Below are 13,870 nucleotides of genomic sequence, written 5' to 3'. Positions count from 1 at the left end.
GAAGTTTTAATTTGGTAGGACCTGATGACTAGGATGCTGACATGGACAAAATATTAGAGGAGTTAGCTGCTACGGTGGAGGACCGTTAGGGCTGGGGTAATTTTGACAAGTTTGTCAGCGGTAGGAATTGATCTGAACGAAAAGTATAACGGCGGACGAATATAAATAATATATTATAATATTATAATATATTATGTCTCTCGGTCTTCTTCTCTTTCTATAGTCGTTAATCGTTATGCGGGGCAAAATGACATCATGACATAGTGCAATCTCTTATTGGGGTATTGAAAGGGAACACAGAGAAACTTGAGAATTGACCACAAGGTCCCTACCCTAATCTCTCCTGAAACCCTAAAGAAAAGTCTAGTTCCAAGTTCCAACTGCGAATGCGAGCGCGTTGCGTGGCTCGTACTCCTCACCAAAGCGGAAAAAGGGAAATACCGAAGAAGAGGAATAAAATAGGAAAACCCACACAAAAATGAGCAGCTTGGCCTTGTCTTCTCTCAAAGTTCCGCCGGTGCTTTTGCTCTCCCCGCCTCCACCAGCCAAGCTCATTCACCTCTCTTCTTTCTCCTCGTTTCTTCTCAATACCGGTAAGCCTCTCTCTTTTTCTGTATCTCTTTCTGATGGATTGTTTTTAACATACACTTAAATACGCAGTCATTTTCCTCCGTGTTTGACTTCAATCCTTCTACCTCTTCGTTGAATCATGAATTGATTTAAATTTTGATGTTCAATTAATGCTTACCCAAGCCCGTTCTACTTAATTGCTGAGCCTAGCTGTCTTTTTGAACTTGAATATTGGGTTAATATAGAAATAATAAATCATCAATCAGAATTTAGCAGAATGGCCGATGGCCGTTTAAGAAAGAAGGATAGTATTTTGGACTACGCTGAAGAATAGAGCGTTTTTGCTCTCACCAGTATATTGAACACCTTTTTATATTAAGTAATAGATGTAACTCTTCCTCGGCCAGGCTTGGGCAGAGTATCAGAGCAAGTATTAGTAGCAAACAAAAAAGCCTTCCTCGTCATTAATATCTTTGCTCGTCAGGAAAGCATGTTACAACATCTGGAGTTTCTTTAAGTATCCTAATTGTTCCTTGGATGATTACTCTTCCGTTTTGCTTTCTATCTATTTACTTTAGATGTAATATTCTAGTGCTTGTGGTAATTGTTGTCACGGTGCTGGTGAAACTAGACAGGTATTCCCCGAGCAACATCTAGGGAATTTTTCAGTGTGGTAAAAGTATCTTCAAGGCCAATATCAACCATGGCAACTGTAAGAAAATACATCACCCTTTTGATATTGTTATTATCATCATTAATTGCATAATAATCACTTGCAATGTTCTGCGGAATCATAGCTAACATACCTCCTTACTGTACAGGATAAAGAAATTGTAGGGAGTGTTAAGGAGCAATTAGCAAAGCTATTTGAGGAATCACTTAGGGCAGCATTCCCTGATATTGAAGATGTGCATCCTATGATTGCTATTTGCAATGATTCAAGACACGGTGACTACCAGTGGTATATATTACTTAATTTACAAGTAACTATAGTGTTGTCAAAGGCTCACTTTAAGCGCGCTTAACCCTTAAAGCTAAGTGCAAAAATGGATAATTGCTTCTCCTCGCTTAGTGTCTCGTTGCCAATGGACGTTGTCTTGAAGAAGCCATGCTAAACAATAAAATATGGCACTGACTTAAAGTTTATAAGTTCCTTTTGTCCATATAACTATTATTGGTGCGTTAGTAAGTATTATTGAATAGCAGATATATTTATGTAGTCTTTTCTTCTTTTGCTCCTTTTTTTCATTGCCCTTTGCGACTAAAGCCCCGATAGACCCAACACTTCTCTGCGCTTTTCGCCTTTTGATAACACTGATTTATTAAGACTATTAATATTTCTATTAATATCACTAGTAGTTTTATTGCATAGGAAATATTAGGCCGTTATTTCCTGTAACTTCTCACCGTGGGGTTTGATTTTGAGCAGCAACAATGCGATGAGCTTGTGGAATAAGATTAAAGGCCAAGGTACCCAGTTCAGGGGTCCTCAACCTGTTGGAAAGGTAATGACATTGACATCCTCTATAGTCTCTTTGCCTTATTTCTATTCATGCCAGTATCTTCGAAGTTCGTAGTTTTGATAATAGTCTTGAAGTGCAAGATACTAACATCACATTTCTTGAAGTGCAAGATACTAACATCACATTTGTTTTCTTATGTTTAGGCTATTATAGATAATCTACCTGCATCAGAAATGATTGAGAGATGCTCTACAGCAGGACCTGGTTTTATTAATGTTGTATTAAAAAAGCAATGGATTGCAAAGGTGTTCGCTTTATTTTACCCCAGTTCTGTTCCTTTCGAATTTCATTTTATGAATAGGTTTGTATCATAAAATGACATTGTTGTTTTTGTTGGTACAGAGCATTGAGAGGATGCTAATAGACGGTATTGAAACATGGGCACCAAAGCTTCCTGTCAAAAGGACAGTTGTTGATTTTTCATCTCCAAACATAGCAAAGGAGATGCATGTTGGTCATTTGAGATCTACTATTATTGGAGACACTTTGGCCCGAATGCTGGAGTTTTCTAATGTTGAAGTTCTTAGGAGAAACCATGTGGGTGACTGGGGAACACAGGTAGATGTCATGCTCAATTTTGTTATTCTGTCTTTGTCATGAGCAATTGGAATACGATATACAAATGTTAAATTCGTTTGCAAATTCTTCTGGGCTAGACATTTTTCCTTTTTCAAACTGATACATCAATTGCCTGAACTGTTAAAGCAATTAAGAACTGGTGCATTAAACAGATATCCTTACCTTTTCTTCTTGAAAAACATTATATTGATTATCGTTATCCGCATCGATGTTATAACACTGTCAATTTAGCCTTAATTTATGGCATGAGTGGAAAAGACTTCAGACAGATTGAGAAGGGATTTTTTGCTGGTATGGAAGAAAGAGAAGAGGGAATTTCATTTGGTAAGGTGGAATATTGGTACTCTTGACAAAGAAAATGGAAGATTAGGAGTAAGCAACCTGAGGATCCATAGCCAAAGCTTGCTGTACAAATGGCTTTGGAAGTTCAATTTTGGAGAAGGGGCTCTTTGGAGAAAAGTTTTGGACTTTGGTAGCAAAATAGGCCCACGACCCATGAGACCCGTGGTACACTAAAGTGGTCCAGGGACCTTATGGAATTGGGGTTTGGAAGCACATCAGAGAACATTGGGATGTTCTTTGCTATGATCAAGTTAAAATTGGTAAATGGACAATTTTTATTTTGGCATGACACATGGACGGATCACACACCTTTACAAGATCAATTTCCAGATTTGCTGAACATGCTGATGCCACTGGGCACTAGTTTGGATGGATGATTGGGAGATTCAATGGGTGCTGCAACTGTTTGGGCAGAGTTGGAAGCCCTGGGAGTTAATTGGGGAATCTGATACTTTAACTTGGTTCTCAAGAAATGCTATTTTCTCTGTTAATAGCTGCTATAAAAGCTTGGTAGCCTCTTCAATCAACACAGTAGAGTGGCCATGGCCATGGAGAAGGATCTGGAGAACAAGGTCTCCATATAAGGTAGGCTGTTTTTGTTGAGAGGCTGCCCATGGTGCGGTATTGACTCATCGGAGTCTGATGAAAGGCAGCTCGGTGCACAAGGCATCCCGCGTTCACGTAGGGTCCGGGGAAAGGCCGCACCCTAAGGGGTGTGATGTAGAAAGTCTACCCTAATGCATTAATGACTGCTTCCACGGCTCGATCCCGTGACCTATAGGTCACATGGAATCTGATGAAGAGGGGAATGAATTTATGTGGCAGGTGTCTCATGTAAGAGGGATGTGGAGACATCAGGGCACCTTTATATGCACTTCCACGGAGCTTATTTCTCAACATCCTTTGGTTTGTTCAGTGATGCCTACTTCTGTTAAAGATCTTTTCAGCTGATGGCATTCACATGATTAGAGAAAGGACAAAGAGATGATATGGAATACAATTCCTTCTTGTGTGCTATGAGTGATATGCAAGGAAAGAAATTAGGTGTTTTGAGGGAAAAGTTCAAACTATACAGTGTCGGAAATATGAGTTTTTACAGTTATTAGCTAGTCGGTGTACATTGGAAGATGTATATGAAGCAGACAGCCAGACACTGACAGATTTTTTAATCTCTTTTCAGGACTAGCCTGATTTTGTACATACTTTATATCTGACAGCACATTCTTAATGCTGGTTTCATAGTGAATAAAAATTCCTACATTCTCTTTCAAAAATAGATATGTGACATGAATAGTCTATCATTATTCAAGTTTACGTACCTTTAAAAAAATACCATGTCATTATTCTGAAATATTCATGCAACTGTTGGTTGAATGAGCAATCTTACTCTGATTTGTTTGAGAGAAAGACCAAATTTTATGTTCATTGGATTTTTATCCACGAAGCTATATAGTGATTTATTTATGACTCGATACAAGTTCTCTTTTTAGAGTAGTATGTTATGCACTAGAAATGGTTTATTCCCTTACCTTGTAAGTCAAAAAGCCTCACACTTATTATATCTTTTGCAGTTTGGAATGTTAATTGAGTACCTCTTTGACAAAATTCCTAACTGGGAAGCTGCTAGTGCCCAAGCCATTGGAGATTTGCAGGTGAATGTTCAAATTTAGCTGTTATGCTCCTATTATCTTACTCTGTGATTTTTGATAATCTCCATTTGGTCCTAGGTAAAGCATGCAATATGCACATAAAAAATTAGCTTAATAGAAAATAATGGAAAAAGAAAAGAATTAGCATTGACAGAAATTTCCGATACTACATAGTGTTCTTTTCTTTGTTCACATCTATCATTTTCAATTATTACTTGACTTATTTGGAAGTTTTTGAACAATTGTCTATTATTAGCTACAAATATGAGCATACCCTGGAATGTGCGCGTATATGTTTCTTGAAAACTTCACTTGGGAGGGAGCAGTACATGTGGTAGGATGACGGAATTTTTTATGATAACTTGACATATCAATCCTTTTCTTGATTTCTTGTAGGCGTTCTATAAGGCCTCAAAACAAAGATTTGACAATGATCCAGATTTCAAGGAGAGGGCGCAAAAGGCTGTTGTTAGTCTACAGGTGAACTTTCAAGTTTTGCAAGTCTGCATCTAATGATAACATTTTTCTTGATAGATGTTGGGGAAATTCAATTCTGTCCTTTGAAGGGGAGGGGGCAAATGAATATGTTTGCAGATATCCGCTGCTTCTCTTGCATTATTTGTTTGAGGAAATGCCAGATGGCATCTGATAATCGTGTTATAGCTTCCTCATGAAAGATCTGCTCAACTAGTTAATAACTTTTAAGGATAACATTTTATTTGATCCTTTTCTCTTATATGCGTGTTTCAATTGGTGTATGTCTCATAGGGAGGGGAGGAGAAGTACAGGAAGGCATGGACACAAATTTGTGAAGTTAGCAGAGAAGAATTTCAAAGGGTTTACCAAAGACTTGGAGTTCACTTAGAGGAAAAGGTACCTTGTTGAGCATTCTCTACTATCTAAAATTGAAATCTGGTGAGCATGCATTATATCTTGGTTTTGACTTCTAAATATGATGCATCCTCTAGGCTAATTTTGTTTAGTATCTCCACAAGCCGTGCAAAAAATTTTCTGATCCTCCATGCTACTAGAATCACATATGTACTGTTTCAACTTTTAGCACCCATGAAATGATTCTGAATCTGATGATTTTACTTGTTTTGTAGTTTCAACTTTTAGCACCCATGAAGTGAGTCTGAATTTGGTGATTTCACTCGTTATGTAATTCCAAAATGGAACATGCATATAATGTGACATATTTAAGAACTAAGCAGACTATGATATGTGCTTATGCTTATTGCACTGGCATTTGAAATATAAGGTGGTCCATCTAAAAGAGATCAAACAATCAATTGATGTTGGCTTTTGTAATGGTTATGTTTATGAGTTCAACATAGCAATTTTTTTTTATTTCTCACCCGGTATCCGATACCCACATTGGGGCCCGACTAATCCGGATTCGCGCCAGGAAGTCCCATATTGAGGGGCAAAGCGCTCCCTAACAAAGGCAACTCCATACCCAGAGGCTCGAACTCGAGACCTCTGGTTAAGGAGAGTTCAACATTTCATTTGATAATATACAGAACTATATTTTTTTTGGTTGGGTAAGTAAGAAATTCGTCCGAGTTGCACAAATATTTCAAGTAAAATAATCTGCTAGAACATCTATCAAGTTAAACTAGAACTCACTTCCTGTGTTGATATGAAATACTTAATCTCAAAGAGAATGCTTTTAGTTGGGTAAGTAAGAAATTCGCCAGGCCCCCAGGGCCTAGCTCAAGTGGCAAAGGGTGGTGGATTTGTGTCTTAGGTCACAAGTTCAAGCCCCCACGCCATGCAAAGCAAAGCCTGGTATTTAAATGGAGAAGGTTAGAGGGGCGGGCCCATTATTCACCGAGTTTCGAAGGCTGCGATTGGTCCAAAGGATCGGCCCCAGACGGATTTCTCGGTCATAAAAAAAAAAAAAGAAATTCGTCAGAGTTGCACAAATATTTCAAGTAAAATAATCTGCCAGAACATCTATCAAGTTAAACCAGAACTCACTTCCTGTGTTGATATGAAATACTTAATCTCAAAGAGAATGCTTCAAAGGTATTCCCCTGAAGGAGAATTCTCATAGCAGTCGCACCAAAGCGTGTGCTTAGTGGTGAATGAAGCTAGAATGAACCTTGGGAAACCAAGGTTCAAATTCCAGCAGATGCAAAAAAGTTAGGTATAATTTCTAGCCCTGGTGGACAGAGGTATGCGGTACCTATGAGGTCGCAGGAATTCGGTGGATTAATTGAGCTACGCACGAGGCCACCACTGCTATAAAAAAGGAAATCGCATTACGGTTGCATTAGAAGCTTTAGTATGTTTTTACGGGACAATGTACTGCTTATATTGCTGCCACCTGAAATTTAATTAGACTTCTAAAAAAGTTGAAACTCTTAGATTCAGATGATTAATTTATGAAGAAATGGTAAATGAAAAAGAAAGATGAGTCGCCTGTTGCTTGAACTTTTGATCTTAGCGTTATAGTTCTGCAGATTTGTTTTGATGATCAAATTAGTTGGTCAAATAAACCCGAAAGAGAATTTTTCTTTGGGGGGGTTGGGGTTGGGGGTGGGGGTGGCTAGAGTTAGAAGATCCCGGTGAGTACTCTTTTAACTAATTTCATCTTGTATGTGCTGCAAAAATTGGAAGGGGAGAAGTTGCTACCATGTGACCAGGAGGTCACAGGTTCGAGCCGTGGAAACAGCCTCTTGCTGAAATGCAAGGTAAGGCTGGATACAATAGACCTTTGTGGTCCGACCTTCCCCGAGCCCCGCGCATAGCGGGAGCTTAGTGCACTGGGTTGCCCTATATGTGGTGCAGAAATTGAATATGATTTATGATTGTTGACATTGGACCATCTGGTCTCTAGTAGTCAAGTAAACATGGGGAAATTCATTTGGCATGAGTGTCCTACTATATGTAAATAGTGCTATCATATCCTGCAGAAGGATTGTTGGAGAATATGATGTTTTTTATGATGGTGGCGTCAAGCCCGAATTGCGCGCACCATGACTAATTCCACTGAGTATTTGCTACCTCCCACTAGCAGAGGTACTAGGTAACTCTACCCATCAAGGCCTGGGTGGATGGGAAGAAATCACCTAGTGTCGTTTGCCTCCCCTGGGATTTGAACATGAGACCTTATGTTCTCCTCCCACTTCATTAACCACTAGGCCACACCCTTCATTAATCACTAGGCCACACCCTTGGGTACGAGAATATGATGATTCATTCAGCGGGGCTTATCCTTTTTTAAAATATTCTTTTTCATTTTGAATTGAGCATGTAGCATGCACATGCATTACTTGTTTTATGTATGATTGAGCTAACCCTCATTGATTTATTTGGTATTTCTTCTTTTTAGGGTGAAAGCTTTTACAATCCGTACATTCCCAAGGCGTTAGATTTGCTTAACAACAAGGGATTGATTCAAGAAAGCGAAGGAGCTCGTGTTATCTTTATTGAAGGGAAAAAAATACCTCTTATCGTTGTTAAGAGGGATGGTGGTTTCAACTATGCTTCAACTGATCTTACTGCACTATGGTTGGTTTCATTGTAAATTGTGCTTTTGGATGGGCTTTGCAATTATAGGCTGTTATGTCAAAATCATGGGATGTGTTTTAATGGGCTTTGGTGTCATGTTTGCCCCTTCTACTGCCAATATGACATGTCCTTTATGTCATTTTTCTATTTCATGATTTGTGTCTAAAACCACCAGTCATATTCATAGAGGAAATTGAAATATAAATAGGTTTGCGTTTCTACTTGGTGATAAACCTAGCGCTGTGGGAAGTTTGTTGCGCTACTCTACTTTTCTGTCTCAGTATTAAGGTTTGTGTAAGAGCTGCATGTATAGTAAGTATGTACGCAGGGAGGAAAATATCTTGTCCCAGTGGCAAAGTAGGTCTTACAGGTAGCTGTGAGTTCTTGTAATCAGTGTAATGCAAGCAAATGATAATATATGTTAAAGAGGTGATTTTGAGTACTGATTATCCATCTTAAATTAATCCATATAATTCAGACCATTATGATTAGATTACTCTAACCTATGTGATGTAGTATAGGTAACTAGTTGGGTAGAGGGGTATTGAGTTTGCAAGGCTTTCAATTTGGGTATCAACTGGTGTAACTGATGCTGGGACTCGGAGTTCAATGTATATTGAAGTTTCAACACATGATTTCATGATACCTTCTATATGCAACTCTTAAGGTATCGGCTTAATGAAGAGAAAGCAGACTGGATGATATATGTGACTGATGTTGGCCAGCGAGAGCACTTTGAAATGGTCTTTGCTGTAAGTTTCTAAAATCAGTATCTCTTTTTCTATCCCTTTTTGGCATATGATGTTAAGATATACTTATTATTTGATGAATAGATTATGATATGATCTCATGAGGATTGAGCCATAACCAGGTTTGTTTTCCCTCGAATCTTCTTTCAGGCTGCAAAACTTGCAGGCTGGCTTCCCCAAAACGAGAATGACTTTCCCAAGGCCAGTCATGTAGGATTTGGTCTAGTTTTAGGAGATGATGGCAAACGATTTCGTACTCGGAGTACTGAGGTGGTTAAGCTAGTTGATTTACTTGATGAGGCAAAGAGCCGGTGTAAATTAGCACTTGAAGAACGAGGTGTGTAGAATGATATTTGGTTGATTCTTGAATTGAGGGATTTTGAGAATTTTTTTATACTAGTTTATTTTTGTTTGAATTAGCGCCTCTCTTGTCAATTATGGTTAATAAGGTTTTGCAATCAATTTATAATGCAGAATTTCATGTTTTCTGTCATTACTGTCTTAGCAGGTAAGGCAACAGAATGGACAGCTGAGGAACTGGAGCAAACTGCCGAAGCAGTTGGATATGGTGCTGTGAAGTAAGTTCCTCATGCTTTTGCATGCATTTGTACTTATTTTCATTTTGCAAGAGAACAAAAATGGGCTGGGCAATTGGATACAGAGCTTACAAGTTTGGTGGTGAAGAATAGCAGAAAAAAGTGTGACAAGTGATGATGAGCTTAATATTTCCTCAAGCTTGGTTGAGAATTTGTAATCATTACTTATGTGACAATTGGTGAAATGCCAATTTTAGGCATAACAAAATTCATAATCTATGCATGATTACACTAATCATATCAATTTATATTAAACCTATTCAATATGAATCAATGCATATCTTGTAGTTCTCCTAGCATTTACCCTCAAGAGATTTAGTACCCAGCATTTCCCAGCTGGAGCATGCAAGTGTTGTTATAGGCTCCAAGTTTGTTACTAATTTACTGGATCCAATCCAAGTACCTTGAAGGGATTTAGTTACAACATCTGCAAGTTGGTAATTTGAACTGGCAATACTAGCGGTAATGCATATGAATTCAATCTTCTATCTTAGAAAATGACAATCCACTTCTATCTTTCTCGTTCTTTCATGAAATAGGGGATTTGAGTCTATATAAAAGAAAGTACAATTGTCACATTTTTACTTCATCTTTGTGACTTCAATGCAGTTATCTTAGAGAAGTTGTTTAACTAGATAAGCTTTAAGTTGCAAGGGTCGTAACTTGATATTTTGCTTCTGCAGTAGATCTGGTGATAACATCTTGTCTTTTACTCTTCCAAGAGATCATATTTCCTCTGATCATGATACAGTATCCAGAAGTGAATTGTCTATGTGAGGGAGAATTTGTTCAATCTGCGTTAGAGTATCCAACATTTTGTCGATGACCCTTCATATAACATTCCTTGTCCTTGAGCTCCTTTAGTGTACTCAAAATGCAAATTATTGCATCTTAATGGCCAGTTGGCCACGCCGTGGAGTTTGGCGAGTTTAATTGATGGCAGATGAAATATTTGGTCGTGTGATTTTATGATAAATTAGTTTGTCAACAAGTCTTCCATTCCATCTGGGTTTTCTAATGGCTTCTAGCCTTTTTCTATCTAGAAACAAGTTTAACATTTGGATTCGTAAGAGTGTCAACATATTTGAAATCTAACATACTTTTCTCCTCAAATATATCCAAAGCGTACTTTCTTTGTTGGATAGCTATGCCAATCTTAGATTGTGCTACCTCGATCTCCAGAAAGTATTTCTATTTGTCCAAATCTTTGGTTTGCAAGTGATTGAACAAATTGCAAGTTGAGAAATTCCTTGTTGGTTATTGCTTCCTATGTCAATGTCATCAACATAAACCAGTTTAGTGTCATACTTCAACCTAGCATGTCTGTCGCATGCAAAAGCAGGGGAATCTAATGGTCTGTGCTATGATTTTGTGAACTTTTAGTATAGTGGTTGTTTCAGGCCAACTCTTTTGTCAGGCAAAACTGAAAAAGTATGTACAGTGAAAGAAAATTTCTATTTTGGAGAAGTGACATTTTATTGGAGGATTCAAGAAAGAGACTTTATATGGGATGAGGCAGTATACATACGAAAATTAGTTGCCTTGGTGGCAATGGGTTTGGAACAAAAATTCTGGTTCGATAGCTCAAACAAGTTGGCAAGAATGCCTTTGACCACTGCAGCGATACATAAGAGTTCGTCAATAGGGAGAAGTACATAGGATCTATATAGTCATTGCTGTTGGCACTTTGTATTATCTTAGGCATGCACTCCAATTACAGTCAGGTGTAATTTTGGAGAGTACATACCTTTTGTACCAAAATCTTTCACATTTATATGAATAGTGCTGTCATCTACAATCTCCAGATGTTTCAAGAAATCAAATTCATCACACTCAAAACTATGATTGTGGTTTGACTTATTTCCCATCAAATAGATTTATCAACTATCTCTATAGTTTGCTCTGGTACATTTTGTGATATATGTCTTTTGTGCTTTTCTTGTCTTCTCTCGAGGACTCTGACCTTTTCTTTTCTCTTTTGGAATGGAAAATAGATATGCAGACTTGAAGAACAACAGATTGACCAACTACACATTTAATTTCGATCAGATGCTTAGTGATAAGGTGTGTATAGATATCCATTTACAATATGAGTAAATTTCATTTTGCACTAGTATACCACTTTATCTCTCCTCGGATTAACCGACGTGCTTCATTAGATTTATTTTCATCCTTTTCAATCTTCATGGAAACAGTTCCATGATTATATTTATAACTGAAGGGGGTCCTGTAATATTTTCTGTTTTGCACTTGATTCATAGATTTGCTTTCTTATTTATGCCTCTGGTTAAATAAGATTTGACATTCACTTGTGTTTCTCTGTGATTGGCAGGGAAATACGGCTGTGTATTTGCTGTATGCACATGCCCGAATTTGTTCGATCATCAGAAAGTCTGGTAGAGATATAGAGGAGTTAAAGAAGGTAAAAATCTCATTCGTCCTTATTGAAATATGTCTTCCAGATTTTGTATGTATGTGTTTTTTGGGAGGGTGTGTGTGGTGGTGTTCAACCAATGTTCAGGTCAAATAGTTCCTGCTATTATTGCTCTTTCGTCACTTGTGGCTGTTTAAAAGTTAATGCTTTTGGTTATTGGATTTGTAGAACTAATAATTTTCACAATTGAGTGATTTGTAATGGACAGGTAGGAGGTATAGTATTGGCTCATCCAGATGAACGTGCTTTAGGCCTTCATTTGCTCCAGTTCGCTGAGGTAAGTAGATGTTCTATAGTTATTACAGCGTCGTGACTTTCTATTATCTGTGCAAAGTTCTAGTCTTGTAAATATTGGTGTCTCATTTGCAGATCGTTGAGGAGGCTTGCATCAATCTTTTGCCAAACCTTTTGTGTGAATATCTTTACAAATTGTCTGAAGACTTCACAAAATTTTACACCAATTGTCAGGTAAGAATTTTTTCTGGTGAGAATTATTTTCAGGTATGAATTCTTTTTAGTGAGAATTAAGTTAACCAAAGAACGGAATTGGATACTCTTCACCTCGATAAGTCATGGCTAAAGTTGTCACAAACTAGCTTGAAACCACTTGCTAGTAATTCTGGAAGCATTGCATGTAGCTGCTGCTTCACGGTTAGTTATCCTAGGATTATAATGTAGGGATTGTTAGTGTTATGAATAATAATACATAAATTGTTATGCAAAGATTGATGGGGAAGTTAAGAATTAGTTTACTAATTGGCGTACATGTTCAGTTTTTGTTCTAAAAAGAAACTCTTAAATTAAAAATTACTGTAAAGTAAGGCGGATGATCTTACTTTTATTTTAGGAGTATTTGTCGTTTCTGGTACTCTTATCCAAATATTCTTATTCCACATTTATCCCACATATAATAGAACATAGGTTCCAGCATACAGCACTAATGAAACAAGAACAACACATAAGATTCATGCTAGGATGAACATCGTTTTGTGCAATTATTTGTTTTTGAGTTGATAGCTAGCTCTTAAAAGTTTTATTTTATAATTTGGCAGGTGGTTGGTTCAGCGGAGGAAACACGCAGGCTTCTGCTGTGTGAGGCAACAGCTGTTGTGATGAGAAAGTGTTTTTATCTGTTGGGTATCACCCCTGTTTATAAAATTTGAAATGTTAAAAAAAATTGTCCTCTTCTTTCTTTCTTTTTCTCTTGTAGTCTTTGGCCCAGATTTGCGCCAATCCTGCCAAATGTGTACACGAGTTTGTGCAGTTTAATAGTTTATTGAGATCCAAAATCAGTTGGTTATGTTTTCTGAGAGGCAGTTCCTGTGTTTACTTCCTCATTCAATTTTTTGGGGGCTGCATATTGCTTTTACAGTATTTTGGAAGGTTTGGAACCTTACTCAACATAGGGTCCAAAAACCCGGCATACCCTTTTTTATTAGTGTGTATAAGAGGAAAAGAGCTTTTGCATCATTAGCCGCTCTTCAGCATTTCTTGCCTGAGCTGTTTATTATTAAGGATTTAAGTTGTATGTAATGATAAGTAATTTTTACGCTATCGGTTTGATTTAGCGAGCTATAGCAGGTTAATACTCTATTTTCTAAGTTAGCATAACAGGTATACTGTGAAGATTTACCTATCGTTGTAAGTAATAATATCTATATACTGGCAATGCACCAAACTTTAACTCTATTACTAAATACCTACTATGTCAGTTTAATATCAGCCACCTCATTTACCCATGACATTATGGTTGTTTTAACAGGTCGATCTGTGAACCAAATGGCATACTGAGCAATGATAACTAATCACAACTAAAGATTGGTTATGGGTCCATGACACATGCCATAATTGTTTTAAGCCCAAATACATAGACAGACACCTATATTTGGCACCAAATTCCACTTAGGCA

General features: G+C 37.6%; 1 protein-coding gene across 2 annotated transcripts; it reads left to right on the top strand.

Moving 5' to 3' along the window:
• The first annotated feature begins 210 nt into the window (after positions 1 to 210).
• Positions 211 to 13,250, top strand: LOC107796381 (arginine--tRNA ligase, chloroplastic/mitochondrial-like). 2 transcript variants are annotated; one of them, XM_016619134.2, is made up of 18 exons: positions 211 to 593; positions 1,202 to 1,282; positions 1,392 to 1,531; positions 2,000 to 2,075; positions 2,237 to 2,338; positions 2,436 to 2,651; positions 4,586 to 4,666; positions 5,060 to 5,143; positions 5,432 to 5,536; positions 8,004 to 8,182; positions 8,850 to 8,934; positions 9,082 to 9,268; positions 9,440 to 9,509; positions 11,522 to 11,591; positions 11,860 to 11,949; positions 12,170 to 12,238; positions 12,331 to 12,429; positions 13,014 to 13,250. In XM_016619134.2, the coding sequence occupies exons 2-18, from the start codon at positions 1,274 to 1,276 to the stop codon at positions 13,122 to 13,124; spliced, it is 1,773 nt and encodes a 590-aa protein (XP_016474620.1). In that variant the 5' UTR covers positions 211 to 593; positions 1,202 to 1,273; the 3' UTR covers positions 13,125 to 13,250. The 2 variants fall into 2 exon arrangements, with proteins under 2 accessions (XP_016474620.1, XP_016474619.1); XM_016619133.2 differs by having other exon boundaries at positions 212 to 593; positions 1,206 to 1,282.
• The last annotated feature ends 620 nt before the right edge of the window (positions 13,251 to 13,870 follow it).

Source organism: Nicotiana tabacum, chromosome 1 (genome assembly GCF_000715075.1).
Source record: "Nicotiana tabacum cultivar K326 chromosome 1, ASM71507v2, whole genome shotgun sequence".
Lineage (NCBI taxonomy): Eukaryota > Viridiplantae > Streptophyta > Magnoliopsida > Solanales > Solanaceae > Nicotiana > Nicotiana tabacum.
This window is presented reverse-complemented; position numbering and strand designations above follow the sequence as displayed.